Source organism: Geotrypetes seraphini, chromosome 9 (assembly GCF_902459505.1).
Source record: "Geotrypetes seraphini chromosome 9, aGeoSer1.1, whole genome shotgun sequence".
Classification (NCBI taxonomy): domain Eukaryota; kingdom Metazoa; phylum Chordata; class Amphibia; order Gymnophiona; family Dermophiidae; genus Geotrypetes; species Geotrypetes seraphini.
In genome coordinates, this window is record NC_047092.1 from 61720045 (window position 1) to 61733635 (window position 13591).

General features: G+C 44.3%; 1 protein-coding gene across 3 annotated transcripts in view; it reads left to right on the forward strand.

Annotated features, from left to right (window-relative positions):
- Window positions 1-12496, forward strand: part of PDZRN4 (PDZ domain containing ring finger 4) — a 792627-nt gene extending 780131 nt beyond the window's left edge. For all 3 annotated transcript variants that reach the window (XM_033959287.1, XM_033959288.1, XM_033959289.1), the window contains one exon: window positions 10354-12496. In XM_033959287.1, coding sequence (XP_033815178.1) covers window positions 10354-11877 — 1524 coding nt within the window. In that variant the 3' untranslated portion in view covers window positions 11878-12496. The remainder of the gene's footprint in view (window positions 1-10353) is intronic.
- Window positions 12497-13591: the final 1095 nt, after the last annotated feature.

Consider the following 13591-nt stretch of genomic DNA (forward strand, 5'->3'; position numbering starts at 1 on the left):
CGTTATACGCGTTTTTACCTACCGCGCATACCCCTCGCGCGTTATATGCGTGAGCGCGGTATACAAAAGTTTTAAAACATAGTTCCCACCCCGCCCGACGCCCGATTCACCCCCCCAGCAGGACCGCTCGCACCCCCACCCCGAACGACCGCTCGCACGCGCTCCCACCCGCACCCGCATCCACGATCGGAGCAAGAGGGAGCCCAAGCCCTCTTGCCCGGCCGACTCCCCGACGTCCGATACATCCCCCCCCCCCCCCGGCAGGACCACTCGCACCCCCACCCCGAAGGACCGCCGACTTCCCGACAATATCGGGCCAAAAGGAAGCCCAAACCCTCCTGGCCACGGCGACCCCCTAACCCCACCCCGCACTACATTACGGGCAGGAGGGATCCCAGGCCCTCCTGCCCTCGACGCAAACCCCCCTCCCCCCAACGACCGTCCCCCCCAAGAACCTCCGACCGCCCCCCAGCCAACCCGCGATCCCCCTGGCGACCCCCACGACCCCCCCACCCCCCTTCCCCGTACCTTTGGTAGTTGGCCGGACAGACGGGAGCCAAACCCGCCTGTCCGGCAGGCAGGCAACGAAGGAATGAGGCCGGATTGGCCCATCCATCCTAAAGCTCCGCCTACTGGTGGGGCCTAAGGCGCGTGGGCCAATCAGAATAGGCCCTGGAGCCTTAGGTCCCACCTGGGGGCGCGGCCTGAGGCACATGGGCCCAACCCGACCATGTGCCTCAGGCCGCGCCCCCAGGTGGGACCTAAGGCTCCAGGGCCTATTCTGATTGGCCCACGCGCCTTAGGCCCCACCAGTAGGCGGAGCTTTAGGATGGATGGGCCAATCCGGCCTCATTCCTTCGTTGGCTGCCTGGGCCAATCCGGCCTCATTCCTTCGTTGGCTGCCTGCCGGACAGGCGGGTTTGGCTCCCGTCTGTCCGGCCAACTACCAAAGGTACGGGGAAGGGGGGTGGGGGGGTCGTGGGGGTCGCCAGGGGGGTCGCGGGTCGGCTGGGGGAGCGGTCGGAGGTTCTTGGGGGGGGCGGTCGTTGGGGGGGAGGGGGGTTTGCGTCGAGGGCAGGAGGGCCTGGGATCCCTCCTGCCCGTAATGTAGTGCGGGGTGGGGTTAGGGGGTCGCCGTGGCCAGGAGGGTTTGGGCTCCCTTCTGGCCCAACTACCAAAGGTAAGGGGGGTGGGGGGGTCGTGGGGGTCGCCAGGGGGGGCGCGGGTCGGCTGGGGGGGCGGTCGGAGGTTCTTGGGGGGGGGCGGTCGTTGGGGGGAGGGGGGTTTGCGTCGAGGGCAGGAGGGCCTGGGATCCCTCCTGCCCGTAATGTAGTGCGGGGTGGGGTTAGGGGGTCGCCGTGGCCAGGAGGATTTGGGCTCCCTCCTGGCCCGATATTGTTGGGGAGTCGGCGGTCCTTCGGAGGGAGGGATGTATCGGACGTCGGGGGGGGGGGGCATCAGGCTTTCAGGATGGGGACAGACCTTCAAGGGGGGACAGTGCACGGAAGTCAGGCGGGGTGAACGGAGAGTCGGGACAGCGCACGGAAAGTCAGGGCGGGCGAAAGGAGCGTCGGGCAGCATGCGCGGTATACCCGTGAGCGCGGTATACCAAAGTTTTTGTACATATCATCGTGATTTCTGCGCGCTATACCCGTGTGCGTGTTTTATACGGGTGCGCGTTATTTGCGTGAAAATACGGTACACCACTAGTTCTACTACTTTTCATTTCTATAGCGCTGCTTGAAAAAAGTAGATGTGGTTAGGGGTGGAGTTTGGGTGTGGATTGCCTTAGATGCCGATAAATTAGGCCAAGAAAACACTGACCTAATATACTGGTGCCTAAATCGAGTTAGGCGCCACTAGGCGTGATTCTACAAACTGTGCCTAGTGGTTGATTTACGACCGCACTGAGCGGTGCCTAGCTGCTGTTTATACAGTCAGGGCCCAAGTACCTAAAGACAGAAATCACAGTCACCCCACACAAGAGGTAATGTTTCAATAAACCAACACTTTACCAAAACATCTCCTTCTCTCTCTCTTTCCTTTCCCCATGGTACTGGATCCCTCCTTTCCTTTGTGGACTAGCATTTTTCTCCCCTACCCCCCCAAACCCTAATCATTTCGTCCTCTCTTTCTTCCTCCTTTGCCCATGATGATCCAACATTTTCCCTTCACTCCCCTTCTCTATGGTCCAGCATCTCCCCCTCTTTTCCTACCCTCTCCATGGTTGAGCATCTCCTACTCTCCCCTTCCTTACTGTGATCCAGCATCTCCGATATACTCTCAACCATCTTTCCTTGTTGCAGCTCCATCAGCTTGACTGTGACAACAATAGCAATTAAATAATCTTACTTCCCCTCTTCGTAACTTGAGCTCCCTTCAACTATTCCGTAAGCATCTGAAAACTTGGCTCTTCTCCAAAATGTAACCTCTCCCCCTCTCTGGTATTCTAAGCCCTAACCTCTCTTTATACTTATTTCTATAATTCCATTGGAGTTCCGTTCTATCCCAACCCCTGTAAACCGTGCCGAGCTCCACATTGTGGAGATGATGCGGTATATAAACCCAAGATTTAGTTTAGTTTAGTTTAAAAAGACGGGTTAAAAGACTGCAGTCTTTGCACATAAACACTCTACAAGGCAATGCCCGCAAGGACTGGTGCTGGCAGAGCTTTCAGTATATGTGATCACACAGGACTGAAAAACTGATTGTGTTTGATATGAATGCTACACAACTAAAGAGTAGAGACAAAAGCTTTCTATGATTTTTCAGAAAAACATTTTACAACTTCCCCCATACGGAGTGTTTTTAATCTCACCCTTGGGGCTCCTTTTACAAAGCTGCGCTAGCGGTTTTAGCGTACGCGCTAGACGCTAACGGCAGCATTGAGCTGGCGTAAGTTCTAGCCACGTTGCATGGATTTAGTGCGCGCAAAAATTCTGCGTGCGCTAAAAACGCTATCGCAGCTTAGTAAAAGGAGCTCTTGGTGTTGGTTTTGATTAAGGGGGTTATTTTCTTATAATGTCCACTGAGCTCTTTTTCTCCATACTGTGGAGAGCTCTCGACTTCATAAGACTTTTATACTGTCATCAGATTGGGTATTCCACTGTATATTAGTTCTGCATATACCATGACAGTAATGAACCTTATTCCTGAGAGGTAAGTGGCATTTGATCTCAGTCTCAAATTTGCTGCTAGCATTTACTTTAGCATTTGCATTTTGTCAAAGAAAGCTTCCTTTTGGGGTTTATAAGATGTAATATTTATAGGCAGCCTATCAAAATGTGTTTAAATTTTTTTTTTTTTTTTTTTTTAAATCAGACCTGTGACTCTCAATACAATGGGAAATATTTCTGCATCTTTCTGCCCACCCTCTTAGTCTGACTTCATTTCTTAATACTTGGGGATCGTCTCCTCCTCCAATCAATGCACAGAAAAATTGCCTGGAGTTGACACATTTTTAATAAATGTTTTTCGGGTATTTTTCTCTAAGTTCAGTATACCTTGGGCTCCTTTTATCAAGCCTCGCTAGCGGGGTTAACGCGCGTGACTTTTCATCACGCGTTAACCCCCCCGCTGGCCAAAAACTACCGCCTGCTCAAGAGGAGGCGGTAGCGGCTAGCGCATTCCGCAGTTTAGCACGCGTTAAACCGTTAGCGCGGCTTGATAAAAGGAGCCCCTAGTTTCCTTGCATCCAGCTTTTTATTGATTAGCATGGAAGTGTCCTTAGTGATCGTAATCCCTTTGTTCTTTAGGGTCATGTTCCCAATTCATTTAAAGTACAGCTATGTTTTAATGTTTACAAAGTTTCCAATGGATGAGACATACCACTTTATTGTGCCTTTCTGTTCTAAATGAATAATAATTTCCAGCTCTATCATAGAGAATTCTACATATGTCTCTTTTACCAGATTTTTCTCTGTTTGCTGTAAACCAACTTATCCATAATTCATTGTCCTGGTGTGCAGGTACAAGTTTCCCATCCTTAAAGTTCACTTTTCATTCACCATTCATGTGTCTGGTTTTGATTAAAAAATGGTTCATGGAGTAACAGTTTGTATTTCCCACTGTATTTGTGCATTTGCTCTTTGTTTTTCCAGTGATCTAATTCTTTGAAGATTTTCTCTCATTTTGGAAATTCTGGGGCTTTCTGCCCTATGTTTACTAGTGGATTCTCATTCCTTCTGTTCATCGGAATGCTTGTCCAGGTTTAATGATAAAGATGAATTTTGGTCATTTAGGGGGGAACTTCAGAAAGGGTGCTAAGTGCATTAGCACACTATAACCACTAAAGACTCCCATATAATGGGCAACTTTAGCGGTTAGCATACACCAGTGTCCCACAAACTTTCTCGAGCTGCGGCACACTAAAGGTAGTGGCCGTGGTTTGAGGCACCTGGAAGTGCGCGGATATCACCGTGATGACATCACAATCATGCATGACATCATCATGTCGATGTCCTTGTGTGTGTGAAGGCCCTCCAGGCGGGCCATGAGATGCCAGTAGAGGGTGCCAGAAGGGAAGAGGACCAGAGAGAAGTATAGGTGCTGGCGCCAGCCGATTGCCTACAGGATGTGCCTCTCGCCACAAGAGGCACGTCCTGTAGGCAGTCAGCTGGCGCCGGCGCCTCTCCTCCTCCCCAGTATACCATGACACACCTGAAATCTCATGAGGCACACTAGTGTGCCTTGGCACACAGTTTGAGATACACTGGCATACACTAACGTAATCGTTCACGTACTTAGTACCCTTTGTTGAATTCTCCCCTTACTTTCATATGTCATCACTTTTTGCATATTTGAATCAGTTGAAGCTCTTAAGTAGGCCAGTAGGGCTATGATAGTTATTTTTCTATATGTAATCTATTTCTAATAGAACCCTTCTTCCATCAGTTCAGGAAATGTGGTCTAAGCATACACCTATTCTTATTAATTACCTCATGGGCATAGAGGAGGTTTTTTTTATTTGTACATCCATTTTTTTTAAAGATCTCTAAGAGACTACTCTACAGAGTATGAGAATATGGAAATTGCCAGTTAATTAATGGCCTGTATCTTATTCTGTGATATTAAAACACTTTTCAATATTAATTTTAATCTGTAATATTCTTTACTGATCATTTCTGTCAGTAAATTTATGCCAGATTGCCACTTTTTCCTCATCTCCAAGATATTTATATACATTTTCCTGTTCAAGCTCCATTATGTCAGTCATTAGTCAGAGAGATGTTTTCAGTCCTGTTCAGTTTTCCTCTAAGGGAGATTGTCTTAGCATGCTTGTCAACATCAAAAGTCATCGTTTCACTACACAGTAGAGCTTTAAGTTATCTACAAACAGTAAATGTGATATTACCTCTGAATTATTACCATATTAAGGCCAAATCCGCTTCCTAAAATGTTAACAAGAATACTCAGTAGATTAAGAGGGGGGGAAGAATTCATCAAAGGGCGCTAAGTACATTAGCACATGCAATCGCACTTGCATGCACAAACATATTAACATACACTAACCACTAAAGATGTCCATAAGATCGGATTGTGACCACTTTGCGACCAGATTTCCCTCGGACCCCATTCACTAATCTCTCCTGCAATCTGCTTCGAATCCGTGCATGCAAATGAGGGGAAACACATGCATAGTAGACAGAGACAGGGATGCAATTCACCAAACAAATTTTTGAAACCGACTGCACTGGCCGATCAACCGATCTCTGCACGCCCTGCTCTCTGCTGCTCCAAATCTCTCCTGCCTGCCACCCCGACGCTCTACCCTGATCTCTCCTGCCTGCTCTGCCCTGAATCACCACCCTGCTTGTCCCCATCTCTCCTGCCTGCTCTGCCTTGAATCGCCGCCCTGGCCTGCTCGTCCCCGGATCTATCCTGCCTGCTCTGCCCTGAATCTCTCCTGCCCTTCCCTGCCCTACGAGTGGGTTTAAAGCAAGTTAAAGCCACGGTCTCGCTGGGCTAAAAACTAATAAAAAAAAGTTTTTAAAAAAAAGTTTTGGCTAGGATGGGCATGCGCAGACCATCTACAGATGGTCAGCGCATGCTTGGGGATCGCACACCAGCGATCCTTGCCGGCAGATGGGGGGCGTACCTCCGATCGCCCCATCTGCATATTAGAGTTTCAAGAATCCATCAGACCTGCCCGAATCAGACACGGAGCGGTCCCGATTGGGCAGGTTCGTGAATCTAGTCCATTGTACACTAACATGTTTACATGTTCAAACACAATTGCATGCGCTAATTTGATTATCACCCTTTGATGAATCTTCCCCAGGTGCCTTGCAAAATAAAAGTGGTGACAGGAACCCAACAAGCAGTGATTCTATTTTTCCCTCAAACCAGCATAATGTTGTATTTGATTTCTTTCTGTGAAGTCAATAAATGGCCCCTTCTTTATCAAGGTCTTTAATTTTGATGTTAAATTCAACTTGGGTAATATTTCTTTCACCTGGAATTAAGTACATTCATCTCTTTCCACATAGGTTAAGGGCTTAACCATTAATTCTTTCACCTCCAGTTCTTTCGCTTGCCTTTTTTTCTGCCACTTCAGTTGACCTCTTGGCCTGTCATTAGTTTATTTCACTCTCCTGCCTTTCTGGATCTTATATCTCCATCTGTACTACGTTTTGAACCAACTCTTTTATTCTCCCTTATCATTAACCTTTGTTCTGGTATTTCTTTCTAGATCCTTTCCATATCTCATTGCATCAGTTCTTCTTCATGTATTCCTTCTCAATTCCATAATAACTAACATGGACTGATACTTCCCATAAAATGAAGGGAAGAAATAGGGTAGTCTTCAATCCACATCCAAGAAAATTTTCTGTATCTGACAGTTTTCTGTATCTTGGTTTCTTTATGGAGAAAGAATAGTCAACAAAGTTGACCCCACCCAATCTCTAGGACTGTTTAGATTATAAATGGCAATCTGCTAGTTGGGGGGGATGTTGAGTTTCACAGAAAGTTTATCGCTCTTGGTCTGATGCAGAAAGCTACCACAAACTGAGCTACACAGTTACTATGTGAAATCAGTACGAAAAGGAATTGATCATGGGTATAGACTTTAACAGTAACAGGGCCACACACTGCATTAAAAGGAACAGTAATGTGGTCATTACCTATTCCCCTGCAATATACAGAAAAAATAGTATGGGTTCTGAAAAGTACAGAACCATGGAAATTTTCACCAGGTTCGGACATGATAGAAGAATTGGTTGAGAGAAGTGGATGTCTAGGGGCACACACTCTCTCCCCTACATTCCAAACTGCCTGCCCCCAACAGCTTTCTGCATTGGTCTTTGGTGTCAAGTGGAACCCGACCCCTACCAACAACCCAACTTCCATATCCTTAAAATTTTTTTAAAATTCTGTTGTCTAGTGGCATTCCTCCCCTGGTTTAAATATTCCCTGGTATCTAGTGACACCCCCCTCACTACCCCCCACCCCACGACACTAGACACTGGACCTATTTGAAAATGGTAGTGTCTGAACCAGCAATGCATCCTGGGATATACCAAGTGGAGTTAGTCTGCCAAATTTTTGTCCTTATTTGGTAGATTGCATAGAGACTAGACAGGAACAAAAGGAAAAGGGAAGAACTACATATTTTTTTAGCTCTAAAAATCAAACGAGCAGTCATATTTGGAGCAGTTATAATCATAAATACCTGTCCTAAAAATACCTATTTAGTTATCCAGATATAGCATTGAATAGAAACATAGAAACAAAATATGATAGCAGATAAAGGCCAAATGGCCCATCCAGTCTGCCCATCCGCAGCATTCACTATCTCCTCCTTTCCCTAAGAGATCCCACTTGCCTGCCCCATGCTTTCTTAAATAAAAACACAATCTTTGACTCCACCACCTCTAAGGGAGACTATTCCATGCATCTATAACCTTTTCTGTAACAAAGTATTTCCTGAGCCTATTACCTCTTTCTTTTTCCTATGCCCTTTCATTCCGGAGCTTCCTTTCAAATGAATGAAACTCACATTTATGCCACTTAGGTATTTAAACTTCTCTCTAGAAAAATAATAATAATAACAATATATAAATCAACCTACAATCAAGAAATGTTATTAGCCAAGTGGTGGAAATTCCCACCACTGTGCACAGGAACAGGTAAAAGAACCTAAGGAAAAGTTTCACTTATCTTCACAGCTGTTAGTAGAACCAGGATCGCGATCCGATGCAGTGATCTTCCTGCATGTTCGGTATTTAGAGTGAAGATAAGGAACCGGTATCCAAATTCCTTGGATTTGGATACCGGTTCCTTATCTTCACTCTAAATGCCGAACATGCAGGAAGATCACTGCATCAGATCGCGATCCTGGTTCTACTAACAGCTGTGAAGATAAGTGAAACTTTTCCTTAGGTTATTTTACCTGTTCCCTGTGCACAGTGGTGGGATATGTTCCCCTTTTGAAAGATTGCATTTTTTGAGAAATAGTGGAGTTGTTTGCCCATGATACAGAATAAGAACGGCTGAAAAACTCATTGAGTTGCCATCTGCATATGAAACAAAGTTGAGGCTTTTTCTCCACTGTAAGGAAATGATTTTTCAGTGGAAATTTCCACCACTTGGCTAATAACATTTCTTGATTGTAGGTTGATTTAAACTTCTTTTCATCATATCTCCCCTCTCCCACTTGTCCTCTAAAGAATGTTGCCTGTACCCAGATATCTTACAGGTGCTGGCCATGTACCCAGGGTGGGTAGCCCAAAAATTATAGCATTATTTTTTTTGGGGGGGTGAAGGGGTGTGTTTCGTTATGGCAGTGAATTGCAAACTGTGTGCTGTGACACAATAGTGTGCCGTGGCGAGATTCCAAGTGTGCCACGGTGAGACAGGATCCTGTCACTACTGGCACAGGTGCAGGTTTCTTTCATCCTCTCTGAACCTCCCCCACCCCCCTGGTGATGGAGTGATTTCTAAACCCCAGCTGTTTCTCCGGGTTTTGGAAGGCTCCTGAGCTGAGGGCCGCGTCTACAGGGCTTCTGAGCATGTAAACATGTGTGGATGTCGATGTGGTGACTTCACGCATATGCGTATGACATCACCATTTGATGTCTGCGCATGCCCTTTAGATGCGGCCCCAAATTCAGGGTGCCATGGCAGAAAATTTTGTCTCACATTGTGTTATGGAATGAATGTCATCAAGCGTGCACATTTTTCTAATAGAGTGTGCTCTGTATGAAACAAGGCATACTTTTTTTAGTGTCCACACTTGTCCTGATAGTTTGTGCATGTGTGCAAATGCATGCCCTATCGGGGAAGAGTCACCCACTTTACACATTCCCCCTAATTCTATAAAAAGTGCCAAAAATTGCAAGTATGATTTAATTGAATAACTAGCTAATTAGCTCTGATAATTGGCATTTTTACAAACAATTATTGCCATTAATGACAACCAAGTGTTATATGCATAAATCTAGGCATGAAATCTATGCCTAAATGTTATGTGTGAGTCAAAAAAGGGGACACAGAAATTGGTGAGTCTTGGGTGAATTGGGAAATTCTTTTAAATTACACTCAAAGAATTAGGAATTCTAGCCTGGATTCTGTATATGGCACCGATATCGGCGGCTGCCTAAAAAGCGGTGTCAATCATACCATGGCGCCCTATATAGAATTGTGCCTCTGGGACAGATAGGCGCCAGAAATGTAAGCCAGGGCTTTCCAGACTTACATTTCTGGTTCCTAAGCCATGAATCGCACCTATATAGGCACTTTACCGTGCTTAACACCACTTTCGGTGTTAGCCACACCCAGAGTTGTGATAGGTACCATAAAGCACCAATGTAAGCACGATTCCAGTGCCTTTTATTTAGATGCCAGTAGGCACTTTAACTATGTTGGTTTTTGACGATTCTAATGGTGGTTTTCAGTTAACTTAGGCACCAGTAGGGTGCCGGTTTAGAATTTCCCCCTCTGGTTCACCACATTTTTGTTGGCGTAAATGGCTGTGCCTAAATTTAGTTGTGGTTCCTGGGCATAAGCGCTATTCTATAAACCATGCCTAAGTGTGGATTATAGAATAGTGCATTTTTGGCATCATATATAGAATTTAGTCCATAGTGCAAATGGCATTTCATCTCAAAATGACACTCCAACCCTACCAACTACTCAGGCCTGCCTTGAATATCTGTGACAAAATCAGCCCACATTGGCCAGTGTGTTTAAAATTGCTGACCATCGTAGGCTGAGTAAATGTACAATTATACATCTTTTACCTTGGAACATTCAAACAATATATTATAAAGTGCTGAAAAATGTCATAGAAAAAAAAACTTTCCTTTTAGCTATTTTATTTATGGATTTTTTTTCTGTATCGCTTTCTTTTAGTCACAGAAGCATGAAGAAGAGGATGGCACAACAGATACTGCAACTTCTTCATCCAACAATCAAGAGAAGGACAGTGGCTTTGTGCGCACGGATGAGAGTCTACATCACGATGAGAGTTCAGAACTAGAAAATGCACCTGAGGAACAGAATGGTATTTCTTTTGAAAACAAGAGGGAGGTGGAAAAGAGTCACGACACCCTAACAAGCATTGAACTGCATTGTAATGAAAGTCTTGTGCCCGGAGAATATGTTGATTCAGATTTTGTTGGAAACCAGGATGAGGAGTGTGAGAGATTTCAACAGTTACTGGAACTTAAATGTAAAATCAGGAACCGTGGAGAGTACGATCTTTATTATTCAAGCAGCACCATAGAATGTAACACAGAAGTTGAGCAAGATGGAGTTGAGCATGAATTGCAATTGCTCAATGAAGAACTAAGGAATATTGAGCTTGAGTGCCAGAACATTATGCAGGCCCATAGGCTTCAAAAGGTGAGTGACCAATATGGAGACATCTGGACACTGCATGATGGTGAATTTAGGAATTATAATACCAGCATAGATATGCAGAGAGGTAAGCTGGATGATATTGTAGAGCACCCCGAGAAATCTGACAAGGACAGCTCCAGTGCCTATAACACAGCAGAAAGTTGCAGGAGCACCCCACTAACTGTAGACCGCTCCCCTGATAGCTCACTCCAGAGAATGATCAACATCACTAACAGGAAAAATCTAAGAAGTACAATAATGGCTAATCAGTTATCAAATGGACAAATCAAGAGAGAGGCCTCTCTAAGCAAGACCATTGAGCAAAGTAATAATGCTGAAAGCATGGAAAATATATTGGAAAGTAGTACATTCAAAGATCATGAAAAAGAAACCATTGAGCAAATTCCTTATCTCTCTCCTTATCATAGTTCATCATATAGGTTTGGAAATATACCAGCTCATGCAAGACATTATCAAAGTTACATGCAGCTGATCCAACAGAAATCTGCGGTGGAATATGCTCAAAGTCAACTTAGTTTAGTGAGCATGTGCAAAGACTCACCAAAGTCAACAGAGCCTAGGATGGAGTGGAAAGTGAAAATCAGGAGTGATGGGACACGCTATATCACAAAAAGACCAGTGAGAGATAAACTGTTGAAGGAACGTGCCTTAAAAATAAAGGAAGAGAGGAGTGGAATGACAACAGATGATGATACAATGAGTGAAATGAAGATGGGCCGTTATTGGAGCAAAGAGGAGAGGAAACAGCATCTGGTGAGGGCCAAAGAGCAGAGAAGGCGGCGAGAATTCATGATGCGTAGTCGGTTGGAATGTCTTAAGGAAAGTCCACAGAGTGGCAGTGAGGGCAAAAAGGAAATTAGTATTATTGAACTCAGTCACAAAAAAATGATGAAAAAGCGCAACAAGAAAATTTTGGACAACTGGATGACAATTCAGGAACTGATGACACATGGTGCTAAGTCTCCTGATGGCACCAAAGTACACAATGCCTTTTTGTCAGTGACTACTGTATAAAGAGAACTGTTTCAAAGAGTATACTACCAGTTTAGGTAGAGTACCATTGCCTCGTTCAATGTGGCATTTTTATATATTTTGTGAATGTTTATAGTTTGACCTTTTTTTGTACACAAAATTGATAAATTTCCATTTTGTTTTTTCATATGATGATACCTTCTTTATCTGGTAACCTTTGTTTATCCTGCAATATATTAATTTGTATAAAAAATAAATACGAGTGTAAAAAGCTAGTTAATTTCTTAACCTTTGTATCTATTGTAAGTTAAGATTTGATTTATTTCTCTAGTTATCTTTTTTTCTATTTAAGTATCAATAGCAATGCCAAATCAAACAATTTTATATGCTTGCTTATTGGCATAACAACTTGATAAATTCTTATGTCTTATATTACATCTGTTAATAAATCATAAACTGTATCTCATCCTACTGCTAACAACCTTTTTCAGTTGTACTTTGTACATTTAACTTGTAAATTGCAATTGTATTTGTTCAAGTAAAGTGTAGGTGGACACTTTTGTGATATCTATGTAGTAGCATTGATCATGTAGGTAGGTAATATGTAATAGAGTATTTGTGAAGATGGAAGAGAAATAAATTATTGCTTATCTTTAAGAAAGTTAACCAGTTACATTTGGCTTTATTTCTTCCTATGTATAAAATATGTTTTCTGAAAATGCAAAGAAATCAGGGCTTAAAAATGTAGAAGGTACCCCAAAAAATGAAAATGTTTTTTGGCATGTATAAAAGTCTTCTTCCTCTAGCTTTCTACAGGTCGTAATTGTAAATAGAGCATACCCTATCCATTCAAATAGAACAATATACCTTAATCATCTGAGCAGTAGACTGGACTTTCACTGCTTACTTTACATAATTAATTATCAATAAAAAAGGGCCAATCAATAGAGTTCCCACTCAGACTAATCTCATTAACAAACAGTGGGAAACAATATTGATGTGGTATTAATTTTCACAAAAAGAATAAACAAATATTTCCCTCCCCCCTTATAAAGCTGCGCAAGCGGCTGCCACTGCGGCAACTGCCCCAAAGTCCATAGAGATTTAAAGGGCTTTAGGCTAGATTCACTAATCCGTTTTTTCCTGGGCGATCCGTGGCCAATCCTATCAGGCCCGACGAATTTAGAACTTTGCAACGCCCTCATCTGGCTTACACGGATCGCTACTGTGTGATCCAGTGCATGTGCAGACCATCTGTAGATGGTCTGCGTATGCATCAAGACCCCTGTGAGCCACGAGGTTTTTTTTTAAAATTTTAACTTTTTTTAAACTTTTGTAGCCCAGTGAGCCCGTGGTTTTAACCCACTTTAAACCCGCGGGTTAAAACCATGGGCTCACAGTGCGGGGAAGGGTAGGAGAGATTCAGGGCAGCATTCGGGCGAGCAGGCAGGAGACAGAGCAGGGCAGCATTTGGGGCAGAGCAGGCAGGAGAGATCTGGAGAAGAGCATCGGGCGGCAGGCAGGAGAGATTTGGGGCAGCAGAGAGCAGGGTAAGCAGAAAGCAGGGCTTCTATGGAGATGGAGAGTTGGAAAGACGTTTTTGACTGGTCCCCAGCAGTCGCTTCTTGGGTTGATCGGCCAGCCCAGTCGGTTTGAAAATTTTGGTTGGTGAATCGCGTCCCTGTCCACTCTGCATGCGTTTCTCCTCATTTGCATGCACGGATTTGAAGCGGATCACAGGAGAGGTTAGTGGATA